Genomic DNA, 19,391 nt, shown 5'->3' on the forward strand with positions numbered 1-19,391 from the left:
CTGTAAAGAGAGGGAAATGCATTAGTGCATATGTTCTGGAGAGGAAAAAATCTTCCAGGAAAACTCCACTAACTAAGCAAAAATCATGGTGGGTTTGTTAAGCACCAGGTTTAAAAAGCTTCAAGGTGGTACAACAGTGGTAACAGGACATTTGGTAGTTCTTGTCCATGGGTGATTCCAGTGTCTGCACAGGCATTTGTGCAAACAAATCTGAAGCATTTTTCTTCTGGAGGTTTTAAACAACTTCAAACGTGGGCCCTTCACCAGTGCCCAAGGGCAGCAGTGACACCTGCAGTGACACTCATGGGGAGCCAGGGGGGCTCTGTGTCCCTAGCAACTTTCTGCACCCAGTGGGGCTCCCCCAGGGGTTCTTGGGGACACTCCTGACACACTGATCAGGACACACAGCTGTGTGCTAAGAAAGGGGCAGGTGAGCTGGGAAAACATGAAACCCTGGCTCTGGCCAAGTGTTCAGGTTCTGCAGTCACCATGTCCTCATTCTTGTGCCTTAAAAACACAATTTCCTTTGCTGAGCAGGAAGTAACCAGAGAGCATTTGAGCTCTGATGAATATCTGCTAAAGCAATTTAAAAAACAAATCTCAGTGGCAGCATCTATTTAATCTGACATAATCTATTTCATCTGAGCTGCATCAAGCAGATTTCCCCCAGATCTGTATCTTAAGAGAGGCACAGACATCATAGCTTTTCTTCACAGCTTTTGTCTGAGCCCACTACAAGAGAGCAGGATAACACCAGTCCTGGACTGACTCAAACACATCACTGACAACAACAATATTTGGCATTAGTGTAAAATCCCCAAAATTGTGTCTTCTGATAGCACCAAAATTCGGCAGAATTAACATGAGATTACAAAGAACACACTGACCCAATGCATGTTTCATATACATATTTATATATATTTCATGTACAAAGTTACATTCTGAACCTCATGGATTCAATAATAGAAATAAATACTGAAATAACTACACTGCTATATGAGCTCTTCTGCTCACAGAAAAGAAGCCTCAAGTTTTAACAGACAGCAAGTTTAACGCTGTAGAATCCATCTCAGATTACAGAGGCAAGTAAAATTCAGCATAAAGTGTCCAACAGACAAAACTTTCAAAAATTACAGACCATAAAATGTTTAAAATATATGTTTAAAAGATTGAGAAATGTGCATCAGCAAAATTAATAAAGGAAACTTAATCTTGTTAGAGGGCGGGAGAGACATTTAGTGTATAGAAAAATGCTTTGAGGTGCAATATAGGTTGTTACAATATGGCATAACCCTGTTAGAAAAGAACATTTAATTTCCCTAAAGAAGAACTGTATTTGAGTTTACCATGTCTCATTTTACAGAGCGAGGCCTTCACAAGGCCCACCTCAACAGGGCCATTTACAGAGTGCTAAGTCAGGTTTAATCCTTTGGTAACTTTTATAATACTCACATGGAAATAAATATTCAGTTACACAGCATTTTTTAAAGACATATGTTCTTTAGAACAGTTAGTATAATAAAACAGATTAAACATTTGTTTATTACTAAGGCAGCCTATGATAAAGTGTCTACGCTCTGTCAGCTCGATCCTATCCGGCACAGGAAGACCTTCCCAAGGAATGGACAATGCAGCCTCACCCTCACCATGCAAACACCCCTACCCAGGCAAGTCATGTGCTGCATATTTTGTGCTCGAAATGTTTCCAAACTATTAACAAGCTGTAGATATCAAGAGATTAGCTCCTATTTATATGATGCTTTAATCACGAGTGTAATGCATAAACACATTCTTGAGACGGAGTTGAGGGTGTATTGTCATCACAGTGCCTGGCTTCTGCATGCTTTATTCACCTTTCAAAGTGACATCAAGGGGAGTTTATACAGCCCAGCACACTGTGATGGCAACAGGGACCCAGTAATCTACTGTACCTTAGGACAGGGGATAAAGATTTTAAATGAGAAATCAAGAGAAGTACACATGCCTTTATCTACACCCACAGTGCTACACAGTTCAACTACTGTCTGCTTTAAAACCCTTCCACTTTTGGACAGAAACAATCCATCATTCTCTGAAATATTTGCAAGGGCTGGCCCACTGAAGTGACTAAAATGGCACGGTGGGCCAGCTCCATTTGGCAAAAGAGCAGGGACACACTTGCCAGGCTGCACTGCTCCAGCTGGAGCAGTAACGCCACTCAGAGAAAACAGCTTGTCTTTAATAACAAATTAAATCCTACAAAGAACCAAATAACAGAATTGTGCGCTTTTTCTTCTGAGAACATGAGAATGTGACAATCAACCAGTGAGTAAAAAACTTTGGAGATTGTGTTTTCCAAAGAGAAAAAAAATAAATTCAAGAAAATGGCAGGAAAAGCAATGAAACTGCACCACTCACAGTGAAGATTCTACACAACAGTAAAAGTTTAGACAGCATTTTTCTTAAGACATCCCATCAGTTAATTCAGGTGTGCTTCATGTTCAGCATACATGCCTATAAGTTTAAAATAGGTCTAAGAGTGTTGACTCAGGTTACTTTTGTATAATTGGTATTTGTATAATTTTTAATAAGCTTCCAGACTTTATATTTAAGCCAAAGTACTTTAAGAGTGACATTCAAGATGAATATGGAAAGCAAATTATGAACAACATGCTTTCATTGCTTTTGGCATTCTGAAGAGAAAAATACTACCAAGATATTAAACATCTTTAATAAGGATTTTTACTACATAGTTCATGTCCTAAATACATATTTACGAGAGGAACAGCTGTGTACAAAATATGTTGCTTAAAAAGTATTTATACATATAAATCTAACCAATAGACCTGAATGGAGATTTTCTGGTTTATCAGCTATGATATGCATTTGAAAAAGCTGCCTAAATATATATTTACACAATAGACCTCAGCTAAATGTGTTCATTTTAAAAATTAAGAAAATATATAAACACATGTTTGCCTGATAGACCAGAACTGCTCCTATTGCATAAAAATGTTTAGGCAGTTTTAAAAAAGTGTTTCTATATTTACTCCTCTGAAACTGTTCAGTTCTCTCATATAACCAAGTTACTAAATTTCTCTGCTAATCTGAACAGCTCCAGCCTTTTGGGGATAAATGCTGGATGTTTATTAAAACCCCTCAAAACTATTACTTTCTAGAGACTAAATTAAAGAGCAAATTTGGGATTTTAAATCTTCTGAAGTACAGAAATCATGAAGTGTTTAACTTAGGTCTGACACTAACACAGAAATTTCAACGTAAAAGAAAGTCTTAAACTCACATTTACGATTAAAAAGATGGTGAGTAGACAGAATGTCAGCCTAGTATTAGTATCCTGACTTTTGGTAGGAGAATTTTCTCTGTCATTGTGTTACCGGATAATATTGTTGCTGAATTATTTTTTTAACTAAACTGGGGTATGGAGCTACAAAAAAAATACAATTTGTACCTAATTATCTGGAACTACACTTCCTCTGATGCCTGAGGCATCACCTTTACGATCTCACTTGCGCAGAATGTTTTTTTCTGTACGCTCTCAGTCTTTTTGCATGCTCTAATTGAGGTCTCCAACCTTCACACATATTGCCTTATGAGTTTGACCAGGTAGGCAGAGAAGATCATTCTAAGTGCTTAGGACATAAGGAGTTAAGAAAAGAACAAAACATATCCCCTGTTTGAGAATTTTACAGTTATTTTCCAATTTATAGCAACCTAAGAATACCCTTTAGAAACAATTGTTCCATGTCAGGGAGATGGAAAAACATTATGCTCAAAATTGCTCATTACTAAGGGCAGCAGTTGTCAAACTTTAAGGTTCAATAGTGAAAATACAATTTTATTTAAATATTTTCTTTTTAATTCCTATACAGCCTCCTCTTTCCCCCCACAAATTCTGAAGAATGTAACAAATTAAACCGTGTACACTGTATGAGCAAGATTTTCCAGGTTTGAAAACAAAAGCTGAAATATAGTTTGTTTCAGCCCTCACTGAGTATTTGGATGAGTCTTAATAATCCATCTTTTAATTTGTCCATTTTTTTCATACTCTGGGAATAACTTTGCTGTTTTACCCAATGCATTATACAGTGAAATGAAGCTCAGTTGGAACAAAGCTTAACTCAAGTGAGACTACCAAAGAAGTGAACACATGAGATTGCTGTGGTACAGTACAACTGTATCAGCTGCTCACTGAGGTGTGCACACCAGCTGGAGAAACATCTGATTTCCTCACACTGTTCCATTTAACAGGGTGCAGTAAAACAGCACAAGGTAATTCCTGTATAGCTAACGTATGACAGGTTTCAAGATAAAGTTAAACAGCAAAGAAATGCTTCAACATCATGTAGTGAAACAGGTTCACAAAATTAAAAAAAAAACATGCAGAAGCTTTTTTTTTTTTTTTTTTTTGCTTCCCCCCTCCCCTCCCCTGCCATTTTTAAGGTCTCCAACTGCGTCCTACAGGCTCACTCACTGCCACACATGACTTGCCACACTATCAAGTGACTCCTCTCAGCTTTGGCTACAGAAGGTTCAAGTGGTAGAGCTTCTCCCAGGAGTTCAGATTCTCCTCCTTCATCACCTGGAACAAAACAGCTTTGGTTGAGGCAGCCAGTAACCAGAACAGCACCAACACCACATGCAGCAAGACAAGAAAAAACACTAAAAAGACAGTGTTGCCATATGCTGATATAAAAACATATTAAAGTCTGTGAATGTAAAGAGAGTGTGTTGCATAATTATCTAAGAGCCCAGCGTTCTGCTGGTGATATTCTTTACTTCTAGCCCAAAAAATAATGGCAGTTCCATAAGTATCCACATTCTACATTTTTCATTACTTATAACTCTTTAATGTAGAGAAACCTAATCTGCAAACTACCAGGCAGACACAGAGATGGTTTTGACACCAGAAAGTGCTCTGGGACAAACCCAAACACAAATGCTCTGGGAGCTGCAATTGAGCACATGTGAGACAGCACAACATTCAAGTCTATGGTCAACCTTTCCCACTCTTTCCTCCTGGTCCAGTTATTCCAGCTTGTCACAACTCTGCCCACAGTGGCAAAGACAGCCGTGAGCATATTCTCCATTACTGCTCTTCAAAATGAAGAGCAGTTCTGTAGCTGCACCTGAACTCTGAGTGACAGCAGCTGACTGGGACCAAAGGTGACACTGAACTGCACATGGACAGCCAGGACCATCAATCCAGGAGGTCACTTTAATTAGAGGAAACAGGAACTGACCTACACCTTCAGGAAGGTGCCAAATCAAATTCTGGCTGGTGTTCTGGTTAGATTCCTTTGAAGGACTGAGGATGCTAAACACAGAGCAGCTCCAAGTGCCCAGAGTTTGCTGGGTTCACGTGGCACTGGCTGGGCTAAGGCAGCACTGGCACTCAGCTCATGGCTGTGCCATCATGCCACAGGGACAGCAAAAATAGCACTTGGAATGTGGCTGTTCCAGCTGCCCTGAGTGACTGCAGCACTTGAGCCCTCACTGCACTGTGGCACAGAACTGTCTCCAGTCCTGCCCCCCACAGAAATCCAGCAAGGTCACCCCAGGAACCTGCTTGGCACGGATTAGTGGGATGACAGGATTTGGAATGGCCTTTCTGGGCTTTCCTTTGTCATGGTTTATGTAGATTGTTTTGCTGTTTGGTTGGTTTTGAAAGACTACAGACAGATTTAGGCAAAAGGTCAAAAGCAGGTCTAAGTTGTGACACCTTTTTATGCATTTTTTGTTGAGGTCTCCAGCTGCAGTTTATAAGCACAGAATCACAACAGTTCTCACTTTATTTTCCCAAACAGTTCAATTAAAAAGAAGATACATGTTTACACGAGAAATCTTTTATGGGCTAGATCATGCAAAAGTGCTATCCAAGAAAAGCAGTGATCAAATACGATGGGCATGCAGAGATAAGTGATCTACTTTCCCACTCAAAAATGACTAAACTTTACACTGAGTATTCTCCACTTAACATGACTTGTTTTCAGTCAGTCTACATATTTAAATAACTAAGGACATGTTTTCCAGCAGTTTGAGACAGAAGATTAACCTGCCAAAGAAAGACTGAAAGCATAAACAGGAAGGTGGTACATGACTCCAAAGCAGAGTTTCAAATAAACCTTCTTACACAGTCATCCCTGTTATAGATGAGTAATTAGATGGTTGGCTCTCACAATTAAGAGGTAAATGTTATGTATATTAAGAGAAGTTTTGTAGATGTAGGGTTATGTTACTGTAACATGTCCTCCCTGTTGCAGTGTTATCATGGGATGGCCTTGGTAGTTGGGCATTTGGGGAGGGTCGGCTGGTTACTATGGTAACACCTGGTCTCCAACAAGATGTAAGAAAAGTGAACTCCACCCCTAGACAGCAAAGAGGAGTTGACTGATGAGGCTTTGGGAGGGGCTAGAAGTATAAAAGGTGGAGCATCCATTTTGTAGGCAAGCACATGGTGGTTGAGTCCTTTGCTCCCAGTGCTGTATTTTTTTCTTATTTAGTCCTTTTGTTGTATTTTTTTAAGGTTTAATAAACCTTTGAAATTTTAAAACTGAGCATCATTTCTCGCATCCCAAAGGTCATGGTTTATTGGGAGGAGGAGGAGAAGCTGGAGGTGTGTGTCAGAATAAAAATACTTCTACCCTACAGTGTATGGTAAAGACTGTATACACTGACCTCACAAATGCACTCACTGCAACTACAGCAGTAGTTATTAATACCCTTTCAGTATGAACTGCAATTCACTTAAAGCTCAGATTTCTTACCCATTCTGAAGTCAATGTATCCTTCTCCACCACTTATCACCAACATTGATTTTAAGGGACTCTGGTTCAAGGACTCCTGGGCTTGTTTATCAGCTGTTAGATCTGTTCCACCACTACTCTGAGGGCAAACAACCTGACCTGGGTGAAAAACAGAACATTTTTTTATGCTTTATCTCAGAGTAAAACCTCCTGTGCTTGGTCATTAGATGACAATGCAGTTGAATGCCTTCTTAACAGGTAAGTGCTTATTTAGCACAGCCCCTTTTTCACAGAAGGGAAGCAAAGTCCTGGCTTGTGATCAAGCCCTTTTCCTCCCATTAAACAAGGCTGTACTTAGCAATCAGACAAGCCTTGTAATTAAACTACAAGACATTGCTTCTGAGAGTACTCTTGCTATCTGCCTAAACACTGTGTTTAACTAAGTGAATGAAGGAAAAAACAACAAACAAACAAAAAACCCAAGCAAAAAACCACCTCTTTCGAAGGTGGTAACAAATCCTCACCTGGTACTGCAACAAAGAATTTCACAGCGTCCCGGTGGCCGTGGAAGCAGAGCTGTGCATGTGCCATGGAACAGTAGGGGATGAATGTCCCTGGGGTCACTTTGTCACTGTGCTCATCTCCATACACACGGATCACACTCCCCGGACGGTTTCCAGAGCCTGCTGCTGATTTATTGGCTGTAAAAGAAGAGGTTGTTTTCTACTTCAAAACACAAATTGCTGAAGTAGTTATTTGTTAAGAAACCTTATGGTACCATCTAAAAGCTAAAGCAAACTTAGATAAAAATTAAACAGGAGGGCAGCAATGCCAATTCAAGACAGAGCTGGAAAGAAAAAGATTGCATGCTTCGTTATTTTAAGTACATCAGAAAATGGAGCAGGATTCTTATTAGTCTAGCATAAACACCAGATTTCAATATCCTACTTTTGGGAAAAAATAATTTGTGACAGGACTGTATCTTTCATAGAAAATAAGTACCTCTAATGTGTTTCAGTATGAGCAAATTCCGTGTACTTAAACATGTAATTAAAGACAGTTTCATTCCAACTAATCAATGTATGCCCTTGACAGCAAAAATTCTCTAGGAACAGCCACCTGTGGGCATGAAAGAGCTACCCTATTATCATTCTATATCTAGATTTTACTGTGAAGTTTTAAAATGCATTAAACCAGAGAAGTACTCATGCTAGACATACAAGCCATCTCCATTCCAAAGACTATCAAAGTAGTGAAAGAAACAGTGATTTGTAACAAGACAGCAAATGATGTGGATTAATGACAAAGTTATAAGATGTGATATCACATTGGCTGGAAGAGAAAGTCTATATGAGAGTTCAGCTGCAACACAGGATGATATGCTAAACTGCTGAGCAGACTGGTGGCCATTTAGCAAACATAAAACTGCTGCAATGCAGTAACTGCAAGTGGAAAAACATTTAGGAACATACAAAGGGTAAATCTATAAGGAGTGGGAAACAGCCTCGAAGTGGCTATTATAAGCCTGAAATAGGTTTTGGTTCAGGATCTGCACTTACCCCGCAGCCCCAGTAAACGTCCCTGGTGGAGGATTACAGCTAGTGAGAAAGGAGGAAAGGGGAAATGGATAGGTATGACAGTAGAGGAGAAGGATTAATGAGAACCCACCACTCATATTTTGGTTTTTGCTAAGGTAGAGCTTAAAATTTTAGCTCCTAAAGAAACCAACAGATATTTAATTACAGAAGATTTGATCAAAATTCACAAAGACCAGCATTTACTATAGAAGTTTCAGGACAAAATAGACCACAAAAGCACTGTCACGTAGTTTTAAGTTTATTATTGATTAGCAACGTTTCCCCTTTCTCTCTTTCCTTGGCAGGAGGCTCCAGAATAATATAGAAAGACTCATGTTTTCAAGTACCCTTCTGGAACATCATCTGCTGCTCTGCTACTGAGACTCAGGGGATTGAGAGATGCCACTGCTCATGCAAGGATGTAACTGCTTTATTACTATTTCTCACCAGGGTTCTCAGCCCCACTATCAGGCAACCCCCAAAAGGCTGTTCTGACCCACAACCAACCAAAAGAAATGAAATGAAACTGAACAGCTTTAATAGGGATTTCTTCACATTCACTCCTGGTTTAAAACAAACTTGTCTGGAAACATTAAATTAAGCTTGATGCAAATTAAGAGCTATAATTTTTGAAAGCATGATTTAAATTGTCTCAAAATCCATGACAGGAAGTCTGTCCTTCCTTAGTACATTCATGCAAAAAAAAAAGACAGTTACTGAATGGATGGACAATGCAATGGAACAACATGAGAAACAATGCATGTGTTTGCTGTTCAACAAAGCAGATACAACATGAAGAGTTTTCACTATTAAATCACCCTAAAATTTCACCTGTCAGACTGCATTATTTTCTAAGTAACAACAGTATAATTGGGACTATCATAGGTCTGCATTTTATTTTCTGAAATTTCTGTCCACCTGTTATAACATTAGTCTCAAGCACAAGTGTTGAGGCATTTGTTGTTGTTGTTGTTTAAATACAATCAATTTACACAGAGATTCTTCCCAAGCTTAACCTATTTAAGATTTGGTTTGCCCTTGAGCTGTTCTTTTCTCCTGAGATTCAACTGCCCTCAATTAGTTTCAGCCTATGACAAGAGTCTGGGGTCTGTTATTAAACAAAAACCAGGATTTACATGATTGGAATTTGACGTGGATGTTAGTGCCCTGTTTGAACGTATTTGCAGCTCCTATAACTCTGAACATGTCCTTTAAAGCAGTCTGTGCTACTTCTGTTCCAGTCCTTCATACCCACTATGTGATGAATTCTCAAAAACTAAAGCCAAACAAATTGTATTAGCAGCAACAACAACAACATGCTCAAATCAAAGAAAAATGTATTTTGTGATCATATGGCAATCAAAAATAACATTCATTAGAAAACTAATGATGTCTCGTATAAACAATAAACTTCTATCAATGCTGCTAATGCCCAGAACACCTCTAAGGCTTCAAAGTGTCCCTTTGATTCAAGCCAACCTTCCTCAAATGGCAGTACAGGAGATTCTGGAGATGTGTTGTTTTCTCAAGGTAATTGTAACACATACACAGATATAGGTGCTAAACATCACACAGGCCTCATCTGTTACAAACCTGAAAGTCAAGACCTGGCAGTGAAGCTTTCTATCCATTAGTAAGCATCTGACTGGTGTTTAATACTCTTTTTTTTATGCCTACAGCATATTGTACAGTGCTATTCATTGATATTTTACTTACTTTCTGTTAATGGAATGGAGATGATGACACCATTTCCTGTTCCTACCCATAAACGATTACAAGACACCATAAGTGCTGTGATTCTCACAAATGAGAATCCCAGTTTACCAGTACCTAAAAACAAAAGATGCTTTTCATCAAAAATTATGAGCAAGAATAATTTTAGGTCTACAACAGAGAATCTTAAATCCAACTCCCAAATCACACAGACAAGTAATTCCTTCCCACTTCTGACAGAAACAAAGTAGAGGAGCACATTTAAGTTGTAAAGATAACCTAGAAGGCTACAACACTGTAAATAAATTGAGAACCTATGTTTCAAGAGTCTAACACTAGCTATGAGAAAGCAAAAAAGGTACTTAATGCTGCACAGTAAAATCTTTTGGGGCTTACTGGCTTTTAAAACAAGCAAAAAGGTGAATTTACAGATGTAAGATAGTGGTTTGTAATCCATTAAAATTAATTTCTCATTTGTTAGCAGGAGGAGGGCAGCAGAAGGCTGACACCAGACGTGTGCAATGTGCACAGCAGTGACTTATGAAGTACTTCCCAGAGCCCAATTATCTGTATTTGTTGTGTAATGTATGTGGTGAAACTGCTCTTATACAGATATTAATAAAAAAAATCAGAAAGCTTACTAGGTTCAACAGCAAAAAAAATTCCTGTCTTGAGGGGTTTTTTTTGAAAAAATAGGCAATTTTTCCAGGCAGGTAATGGATTCTTCCCATTTTTAGCTATAAAAAATGTGTCAGTATAGAAGAAGATTGTAATGTCTCTATTGGTGCCTGCCCAACTCAATCACCACTTTCCTCTTTAGTTATGAGTTTTAAGCACTTTACACACCAGGTAAGGTCAACAGACTCTTAACAGGTGACCCTTCACCCCCATCATGCTTCACAGACTGACTTAGGCTTCTACTTTCAGATTCAAGTTTGCACAAACCGATTTTAACAGGCCTTTCCACCCACCTTTACCCCAAATCTGCAGTAAGAACTGCCTTATCTCTTAGCAGGAAAAGGAAGCTGCAGACAGCAAGAACACACCAGTTTTTCCTGGGGACTTACCAAGCATTTTGCTTACATAGGGCTCGATGTCCACATCCTGCAGGTGCTGGTAGGTGTGGGCGTGGTAGAGGCGCAGGGTGGAGTCCAGGCGGATGGACACCCACACCCCGTCCCCCACCCATGCCAGCTGCCTCACTTGGCTCTCCCTCCTTGGGTGGGCATCAAAGGACTTCTATGAAACATTGGGGTTCAAATCAGAAGGTAAAACAAAGGGAAGAGTAAGAAGGGTTGCTCTGTTAGTCTCATACATTGTGAACTGGCAATTTTCGATCAAGCACAACCCTCTGATTTGCAAGAGCACAGACAGGGTTTAGCTCAGTTACAAACAGCATGTGAGGCTCTAAAATTGCTGATTCCCTTCCATGACTGTGATCTCAAAGCTGTGGCTTCCTACTCAGTCTTCATTTACACATCTCATCCCAGCCTGCTCAGCTTCTGCCTCCCTTGAACTTCTTGGTCTGAGATCCTGCTGCCACAGCACGAGGTATATCTGCCCAAAAAATGTCTTTCTTCCTTGTTCTAACATGACTGACTCAAAAAACCCCACCTGTGCAAAATACACACTATCCACCAGCAAAACAATCAATTTCACTTTTATATGAACTTCATTTCAGTTTTCCCATATACATTTATAGTCTTCTTCACAAAAACAGGTTATTATTGGGTGATTTGATATTTTCAGAAGAGCTGAGCAGTCACCCTCAAAGGCCTGGACCATGTCTCAGGCCAATTAGCAGAAGCTGAAGGACTTATATTGCTCAAGGCTTGCAGAAACCTCAGCCACTTTCTGGTCTTGAGATGACAGACTAAGCACTGCAGATAAAACACCAGCTCACACATCTTGCATCAACTATTCTCTAACTGGAAGGACAGTACATGCCAATGAACACTTAGAAACTTCTCGACATGGGTAGAGAACAAAATCAGGCACACAGAATAAGCTGGGAGCCAGCCTTACAAGCTCTGCACAAAGACACTTTCCAGTTTCTGGCCAGCCAAAAGTAGAGAACTAAATCTCCCAAAAACTGGTTTCAATAAGTGAGAACTGTCTCCTCAGAGCTTTAAGTTTTCCAAAACAACTCTTTCATAAAACAAATTTGCTAGGTAGCCCGTATGACGAAAACAAGTGTTTCTGGAGTTACTCTGGAGTCCGAGCTGTAGCATTAAAACACAACATTTAATTATTTTAATCACCATCGGAACTTACCTCTATTTTCATGGCCTTTGGTTGAACAACATAGATTTTGTTCCTGTAGCCACACCAGACCTTGTCATGTACCACTGTCATGCACCGGATGGAGTGGTGTGGCCGGCCCAGGTCCAAGAGGTGATAGTTTGACAAATCCCACTGACCATCTGCAAAAACAGGTCAAAAAAGTAAAACTCACAGGAACCTGTGTTTAGTTTAAGGAAAATTTAGAAATACAAGCAACTATCTTAAAAGTCTGACTTTTTAAAGCACTGTAATAACCTGGGTAAATCTGTATAAGTTTATGGTTAGGCTCCTCATTAAAACAGCAACTAACATCCCAAATGTTACCTTTTTTAAAAACAAAGTTGTACAATGATTCAGTTTAAAAATCCAGCAAAACATTTTTAAATCAGCAGATTACCCTGTGCTACAGGCTCTGCTTGACTAGGACCAGGACCTGTGAGAACAAACAGCTTCCCACACAGCACCAGGCACCTGCTGCTTGGCTGAACATAGAAGTGTAGGCCAGCACAGATTTTTTTAAAATATGCAAGATCTTAAAAAAGGCACCTGAAATCTACTAAAATCATACTAAATTTTGTCATTCAACGCCAATTAAAATTCTTCTGGTAGACTGAACTAAGGCCACAGATCATCAATGACATTCACTAGAGAGGCTTAGGTATTGTAAACCACTGCAGTGAGTTTTAAAAAAATAAACAAAACAAAACCACTAAAACCACCTTCATCCCAGCTGCATCTTTTCCAGTATTTGCATTAGTGTTGTGCAAACTTTTTAATTCTTTTAAAAGCTGAGCACAAGGATTTAAGCATCACAAGGGAAAGATGAAATGAATAGAGTGGAAAAACAAGCTAATAGATAGCTAAGCTTCAGCTGCTCACAGTAAGACCTTCCCCTCCAGGTCCTATTTCTGGAGGCTGAAGAATAGAGCTGCTTCGGGAGCAGTTTGGGCAGAAATTCTGAAGGGATGCTTACAAAATTCTCATTGAAGGACTTGCCCAGAGACAATTTTTATCACTAATAAAACAGAAGACATGACTATTGAGCATAATGAAAATGCAAGATGATGACCAAAATGGACTTTCAGATGGCTTTCCCCTTTTTAGCAGATCTATCCCATTCTCCATTTCAGAGTAAGAAAATACTCCATGAATGCACCTCAACAGTGCAAAAACAGAACCTGAATTTGCAACTGAAATAACAAGAAATATTTGACAACCCAGAAAAAGGTCATTGGGGAATACATTATCACAACATTACTTGTAAATGGCACATTTCTTTCCTGACTACTGTTGAAAATTCCCTGGTTTCCAGATGCAACAGCATCCTTACCAACTCCCCGGTGAAAGATCGCAAGCGTCCCATCTGCCAGTGCAACCAAGACTATTCCTTTGACATGTCTGAGGAAAAAGGAGGCACAGCAACACACTCTGTTAGACTGCTCTGCCCAGAAGGCAGGTTTAAAACTAGGTATAAACATTTCATATTTCAGCATACTTTACAGTAATTTTTTATTAGCCTCAGTGTTTTGATTTCTACAATAAAGCTCAAGAGAAGGGATGTAACAAGGGATCAAAATCCAGTTCAGAGAGATTGAAATATATCTGGTTAAAATGCCTGGAGAAAACAGCAAAAATAGCAACCTATCACTGTTTTGCATAGCTACAGCTCATCCTTTGGGCTATGTATTTCCAACAGGTACAAGATTCCTTTCATTTTCCTTATTCCCTAGAAGTTTTCCACTGTCTCTCAAAGAGCATGCAGGTAGTTATGGCAACTGACATTCCCAATATCTGAGGAGGAAATATAAAACTACTTTGGAAAGTATTTTAACAGAAATTCATTATGATTTACATGACATTCTTTCAGGACTTACACAATACTGAGAATAGAATCTTTAAGTTTAATGGCATGAACACATTTCCTCCACTGGGCCACTGACGAATGAACATACAGGCTGCAAAGACAAATCAGGAGGGATTAAAAGCACTACCAGACAAAAACAACCACAAGCAAAACCCTTATAAACTGAAATCCACAATCAAAGGGAAGACAGGTTTTCATCTTCCACTGGAAATTATGTGTACACTGAAAGGAAGAACTACATGAGCAGCAGAATGGCTTTTTCAGAGGCCTAAAGCATTACAAACTCCCTTGCAGATCCATCTGCAGTAAAAATTACAATAGATTTTTCCAGCATACTACAATATTAAAAGTTATGTAATTAACAGACCATAACAATTTCTCTGAATACAAAAAAACCCCAGAACTTCTCTGCAGATGAAGCATTATCTAACAAAAAAGGACTTGCTAATCACCTACAATACTTCCTTACAATTCTGTAATGCTTAAAAACTGCATCAAAGCATTCAAAGTTTTGGCTCTCTTGAGATCATCCTGTGCTTAATCTTGACTTGAGATAGTTATCAGGCCTGTAGGCACAAGAAGCAAGTTTAAAGTAATTATTATAAATAAATATAACAAGATTAGCATTTCCTTACCATCCATTCTGTGCTCCAAGCCACATGGTTGGTAAAAGGCTACTCATTTTCTGTGCTTCTTCTCTCACTAGATCTTGCTCACTTGGCAGAACTGCAACATCCTTATATAACTCTGACTCAGTACTAGAAGAAAACACCAGTTAAAATACATTTAATGAAGTGCACAGATTACTCAGGCTATAAGCCAAGTGTTTACTTCACAATTGAGAGTTCCTACACTGGCTTTTGAAGTACATGAGATGTTTAAAAACACTAACCACACATGAAAGTACAACACAGATGAAAACCTCAATAACCATTAATTTCTTCAAGTGAAGAAATTAAGGAAAACTAGGTTGCATTCAAACCCATCAGTATTATTACCTCTGGGGAATGGCAGAAGAGAGTCACAAAGCACAGCCTTGTACCAAGATTACTTATATAAACTTCTACACACTTAAAAAGGAAAAAAAAGTAGTAATTTTGTCTCCATTCTATGTGCCTAGAAACATTATACTTTTTAAAAATACATTTTAAGAGGTATGAGGCCTGAGACTAGGTACTTAGGCTGATACACTGGAGATGCCTCTGTTGTATGCTGCACTCCCAAGGGATCTGTAAAGACATGCTCTGTGTAGACTCCAGTTTGTGCAATATCAGCTGTGTCTTCTCCTGTCCCTGCATTGACTTCTGTTGCTTCTGTTGCCTCCTCTGCTGTTGGAATGTTCTCATCTACTGAATTATTTTCAGCTGCAATATCTATGAAACAAACAAATTTGAAAAAGTTTATAAGAATTCTGTTAGAATTTGCTATTGCTATTAAAACTGAAGTGAATAGCTGTCATAGCACAACAGTTACAATTTTCACATCAGAATCAAAAAACATCAGATCAGAAATGCCCAAACTTTAGCAGGTTGCACTGTATAAACAAATGTTAAATGCACTTTTAAGTATTAACCCAGTGACTGATGGCTCAGACTGGCCATTAAATTATTAACTAGGACAGCAGTAAACAAGGCCAACACCACATATCCAGTGACAATCATATCACCATACAGATCTGTAGGCCATACGACAAGAAAAGTATGAATATCTATGAAATAATCAGTTTCACTTAAATCTCTATTAACACTTGACAAAATCCAAGGCATTTATTTTAGTCACCCTCTGGCATGACCTGCATTTCAAATACTACATTAAAATCTCTCTATAGAGCAGGCACAAGAATTCTCTCAAAAGTAACCTGCAAGAAGCAGCTGTCAATTCTCATTTCATGTCACTTCCACCACTTTTTCAGCTACAATTTACAGATTCACAGAGAGTTTATGTTATTACAGCTTACACACTGCTAACCTCAGTAGTTGCACCACTTATTTCCAGCTGCATCTCAAGGTGTTTGACACACCTGCAATATTTCTCACATACCTGACTGTTTCTCCACCACAGGTGAGGCCCCATTGGTGTCATGGGCACCAGGAGCCCCTGTGAGACCCTCAGCAGTGCAGCCCACCACAGTGATGCCCCCCAGCAGGCTGTCAGTCTCAGCAGAGCTGTTGCTGGTCATACTGCCACACAGGGAGGATTTGTCCACTTGGCTGGAATCTGCTTCCTGAGACCCTTCTTCTCCTGCAGGGTAGTCTGTTTCTCTTGCCCCTGAAAGAGATTAAACGCAGAATAACATAATTTCCTGAGCTTGAAGGGACCCACAAAGATCCAGTCCAACTCCTGGCCCTGCACAGACACCCAGCAATCCCAGCCTTTGTCTCAGAGCATTATCCAAATGCTCTTGGAGCTCTGGCTTTGTGCCATGACCACTGTCCTGGGGGGCCCTTTCAGTGCCCCACTACCCCCTGGAAAACAATCTTTTCCTGATATCCAGCCCAAACCTCCCCTGACACAACTTCAGGCCATTCCTTGGACCCTGTCACTGGGTGTTTTACACAGGGATAAAGCTAAATCACTTCTCTATCTAATAACTAAGCTGCAAACTCAATGAGCTCTCCCAAGATGAAACATGCAGACAGCCCCTATTTAAAAGGTTAATTTCACATAATCAGTAAATGTGGAAGACACTGTCACAAAGCTCACAAAACAAAAGCAAGATCATATGTTGATATGTTGCACTACAGTCTCATTCACTGCATTTCATTCTGCAGCTTTCCAAAAAGTTTATTTCAATTTTAATTACATCTTCCTCTAAAATCAGATGTCCTAACAGTGCAGGTTCACAAGGGCACCTATCTATATCTTTATGAAGAATCTAGGTGCAACAGATCTTTGGTTCTGGAAGAAAAAACATTTTTCTCATGTCCAATCCTCTTATACTTTCAAGACTTAAAACATACTCAAATGCAACAAGGATTCCCTCTGCAGGGAGCTTGCTTATCTTCAAGAGGCTGAAGAAGTCAAAAAAGCAACAAATATATTATTCTTTTTGTGATGTTCACAATTCAATGAAATATCAACACTGTTGCAGAGTTTATAGTACACCAAACAAAACAGTTCCCCTTGGCTGCTGACATCTCTCTGATTTTCTGTTCATTTAAGTCAACAGCCAACTGAAGAGTGAAACAGTAGGGTAGAAATGCAACAGTTTAATGCAGAACTAACCACTTTCTCATTGCTCTGTTACAGTAACTTTTTGTCATACTAAGTAACAAATCTGTGGGTTTTCATTGCATAAGAAAAGCTGAATAAGAATTAGTTAAAAAAAGCAGGAGCTGAACCAGCCCAAGTGTTTACCTGGCACACTGGCAATACAAAGCACATGAGAATTGCAAACAATAAAACTGTCCAGAATATTCCCTGGTTGGTTTGCATCAATAATGATAACTTTTGTAGCAGAATGTGTGCTAGTGCAGATCCAAACTAGACTGGATAATTCTTCCTGGTGTTTCAGTTCCTTCTGCTGATCCTGAAGGACAACAAAGGCAGACATTAACAACAGAAAGGGGGACAAGAATAGAATTACTACATTTGATCTTTTATGGTCTTACATTTTCACACAGAAATATACATAAATGAGTGGGAAGTTAAGTATCTTCAATGCCATTGTAAAACTACACATAGTTACTTGTTCTTTATGTATGTGAAGTAAAAAGCTCCCTCATATTTCATACTTCTATTAAAAAAACATAAAATATTATAATTACACTGCATAATTATACAGTTAGACCAGTATAAAATAAAAACATTATTGACATGCCAACTGCCATACTCAGTATCACCACAAGTTAATGTGATATCCCAAAGCACTTGAAAATTTAGACTGTTTTTATGCCCTTAATATGACTTCCATTCATGGCAGCTAGAACATAAACAGGTCTGTCACAAATGGTTTTCTAAGGAGGCAGCACTGATATAAGTAGTACATCATTCAGATGTAAAATTTCTTTGCTCCTGAGATTTGCCAGCAAGGGAAGATTCAAAAGTATTTAACAGTTGGATTCAACAACCCAAACATCCTGGGCTAAAGACTAACCAAGAAAAATCTATTTGTTACCAAAGAACCTGATTAGAAAATACTTTAGTACTCTACAGTTACACAGTAAAGGTGTGCAACTATATAATTTATTAAATGTGCCTCATAGTGACCTTACCTTGAGCTCTTGATCTAGTTTATCTAAGCTGCTCTGGGATCCTGTTTGCTGCTTGTTGCCCTCTGCATCCACACCAGTCACGTCATTGTAGAACACACTGGCACCAACCACAGACCCTCCATCTCGTGTCTTCCCTCCTGACAGGTTCACCCCTACAGCACACCACAGCTTGGGAGAAAAAGAAATGTTTCACTTGAATCTCAAACTAAAAAAAGAGAGAGACAAGCATTGTTAAATATGCTAAGTGATATCAACATTATTATACATTGGGAGTCCATTTTAAGTTATTAATTACAATTAAAGTCATATACATTTTACTGAGACATAAATTCTTCTTCACTATGTTTTAAAAAGAAAGAACTCATTTGAAAAAGAATGTAATTTAGTCCAAAACAAAAATATTCAGGCTATAGTTTGCCCAAGTCTGTTATCATCACTGGAAACATCCTACCTTCATAGAGGTATCCTTTTCATCCAAAGGTCTCAGGTAAACAGGTACAGGCAAGTTCTTCATCTTATTTTCACCCTGTCCACCATTTGCCATCTAGGCAAAAAAACCAAACAAGCAGAAAAAAATTTACCTTTAAAAGAGGTTTACAATCTTTGGAATCAGTTGCTCAGAATTTATTAAACACAATTAAGAGTTTTGCATTGTTGTCTCCTTTAGAAAGATTCTTTACTGCTAAGTTCAACCAAAAGAAGCTAGAATTACTCAAACACAAGCTGTGAAATCATACTCTATTCAAATGTGACAAAACATGAAGCTGTTACCATTGTACCTGAAAGCATCATACCTGTTTGTACTTCTGAGGTAGACTCCAGCCAAAAGCCTGCACTCTGCCATCCTCCTTCTGGACATGAGCTTTCACCTGGCGGTACTGCTCCCTCTTCTGCTCCCGGCGTGAGGCTAAACTGGCTTCAGTTCTGGGCAAGAATCAGCATTGGGGAACTTCTTACTTATGCTCTTTAGAATCTCTTGTGCAATGGGAATTGCTGT

At 39.0% G+C, this 19,391-nt stretch overlaps 1 protein-coding gene across 12 annotated transcripts in view; it reads right to left on the minus strand.

Moving 5' to 3' along the window:
* Positions 1–893: 893 nt before the first annotated feature.
* Positions 894–19,391, minus strand: part of SPAG9 (sperm associated antigen 9) — a 59,679-nt gene continuing 41,181 nt past the window's right edge. For 3 of the 12 annotated variants that reach the window (XM_039716471.1, XM_039716472.1, XM_039716481.1), the window contains 16 exons: positions 19,189–19,318; positions 18,846–18,938; positions 18,395–18,562; positions 17,538–17,709; positions 16,221–16,448; positions 15,325–15,553; positions 14,816–14,938; positions 14,191–14,271; positions 13,647–13,714; positions 12,308–12,456; positions 11,101–11,272; positions 10,037–10,150; positions 8,303–8,341; positions 7,268–7,444; positions 6,765–6,902; positions 894–4,579 (listed from right to left, as the gene is read on the minus strand). In XM_039716471.1, the coding sequence (XP_039572405.1) occupies positions 4,464–4,579; positions 6,765–6,902; positions 7,268–7,444; positions 8,303–8,341; positions 10,037–10,150; positions 11,101–11,272; positions 12,308–12,456; positions 13,647–13,714; positions 14,191–14,271; positions 14,816–14,938; positions 15,325–15,553; positions 16,221–16,448; positions 17,538–17,709; positions 18,395–18,562; positions 18,846–18,938; positions 19,189–19,318 (2,197 nt within the window). In that variant the 3' untranslated portion in view covers positions 894–4,463. The remainder of the gene's footprint in view (positions 4,580–6,764; positions 6,903–7,267; positions 7,445–8,302; positions 8,342–10,036; positions 10,151–11,100; positions 11,273–12,307; positions 12,457–13,646; positions 13,715–14,190; positions 14,272–14,815; positions 14,939–15,324; positions 15,554–16,220; positions 16,449–17,537; positions 17,710–18,394; positions 18,563–18,845; positions 18,939–19,188; positions 19,319–19,391) is intronic. The other 9 variants (XM_039716473.1, XM_039716475.1, XM_039716482.1 and 6 more) reach the window with 5 other exon arrangements.

The sequence above is a fragment of the Passer montanus genome, unplaced genomic scaffold (assembly GCF_014805655.1).
Source record: "Passer montanus isolate IOZ18808 unplaced genomic scaffold, ASM1480565v1 scaffold35, whole genome shotgun sequence".
NCBI lineage: Eukaryota > Metazoa > Chordata > Aves > Passeriformes > Passeridae > Passer > Passer montanus.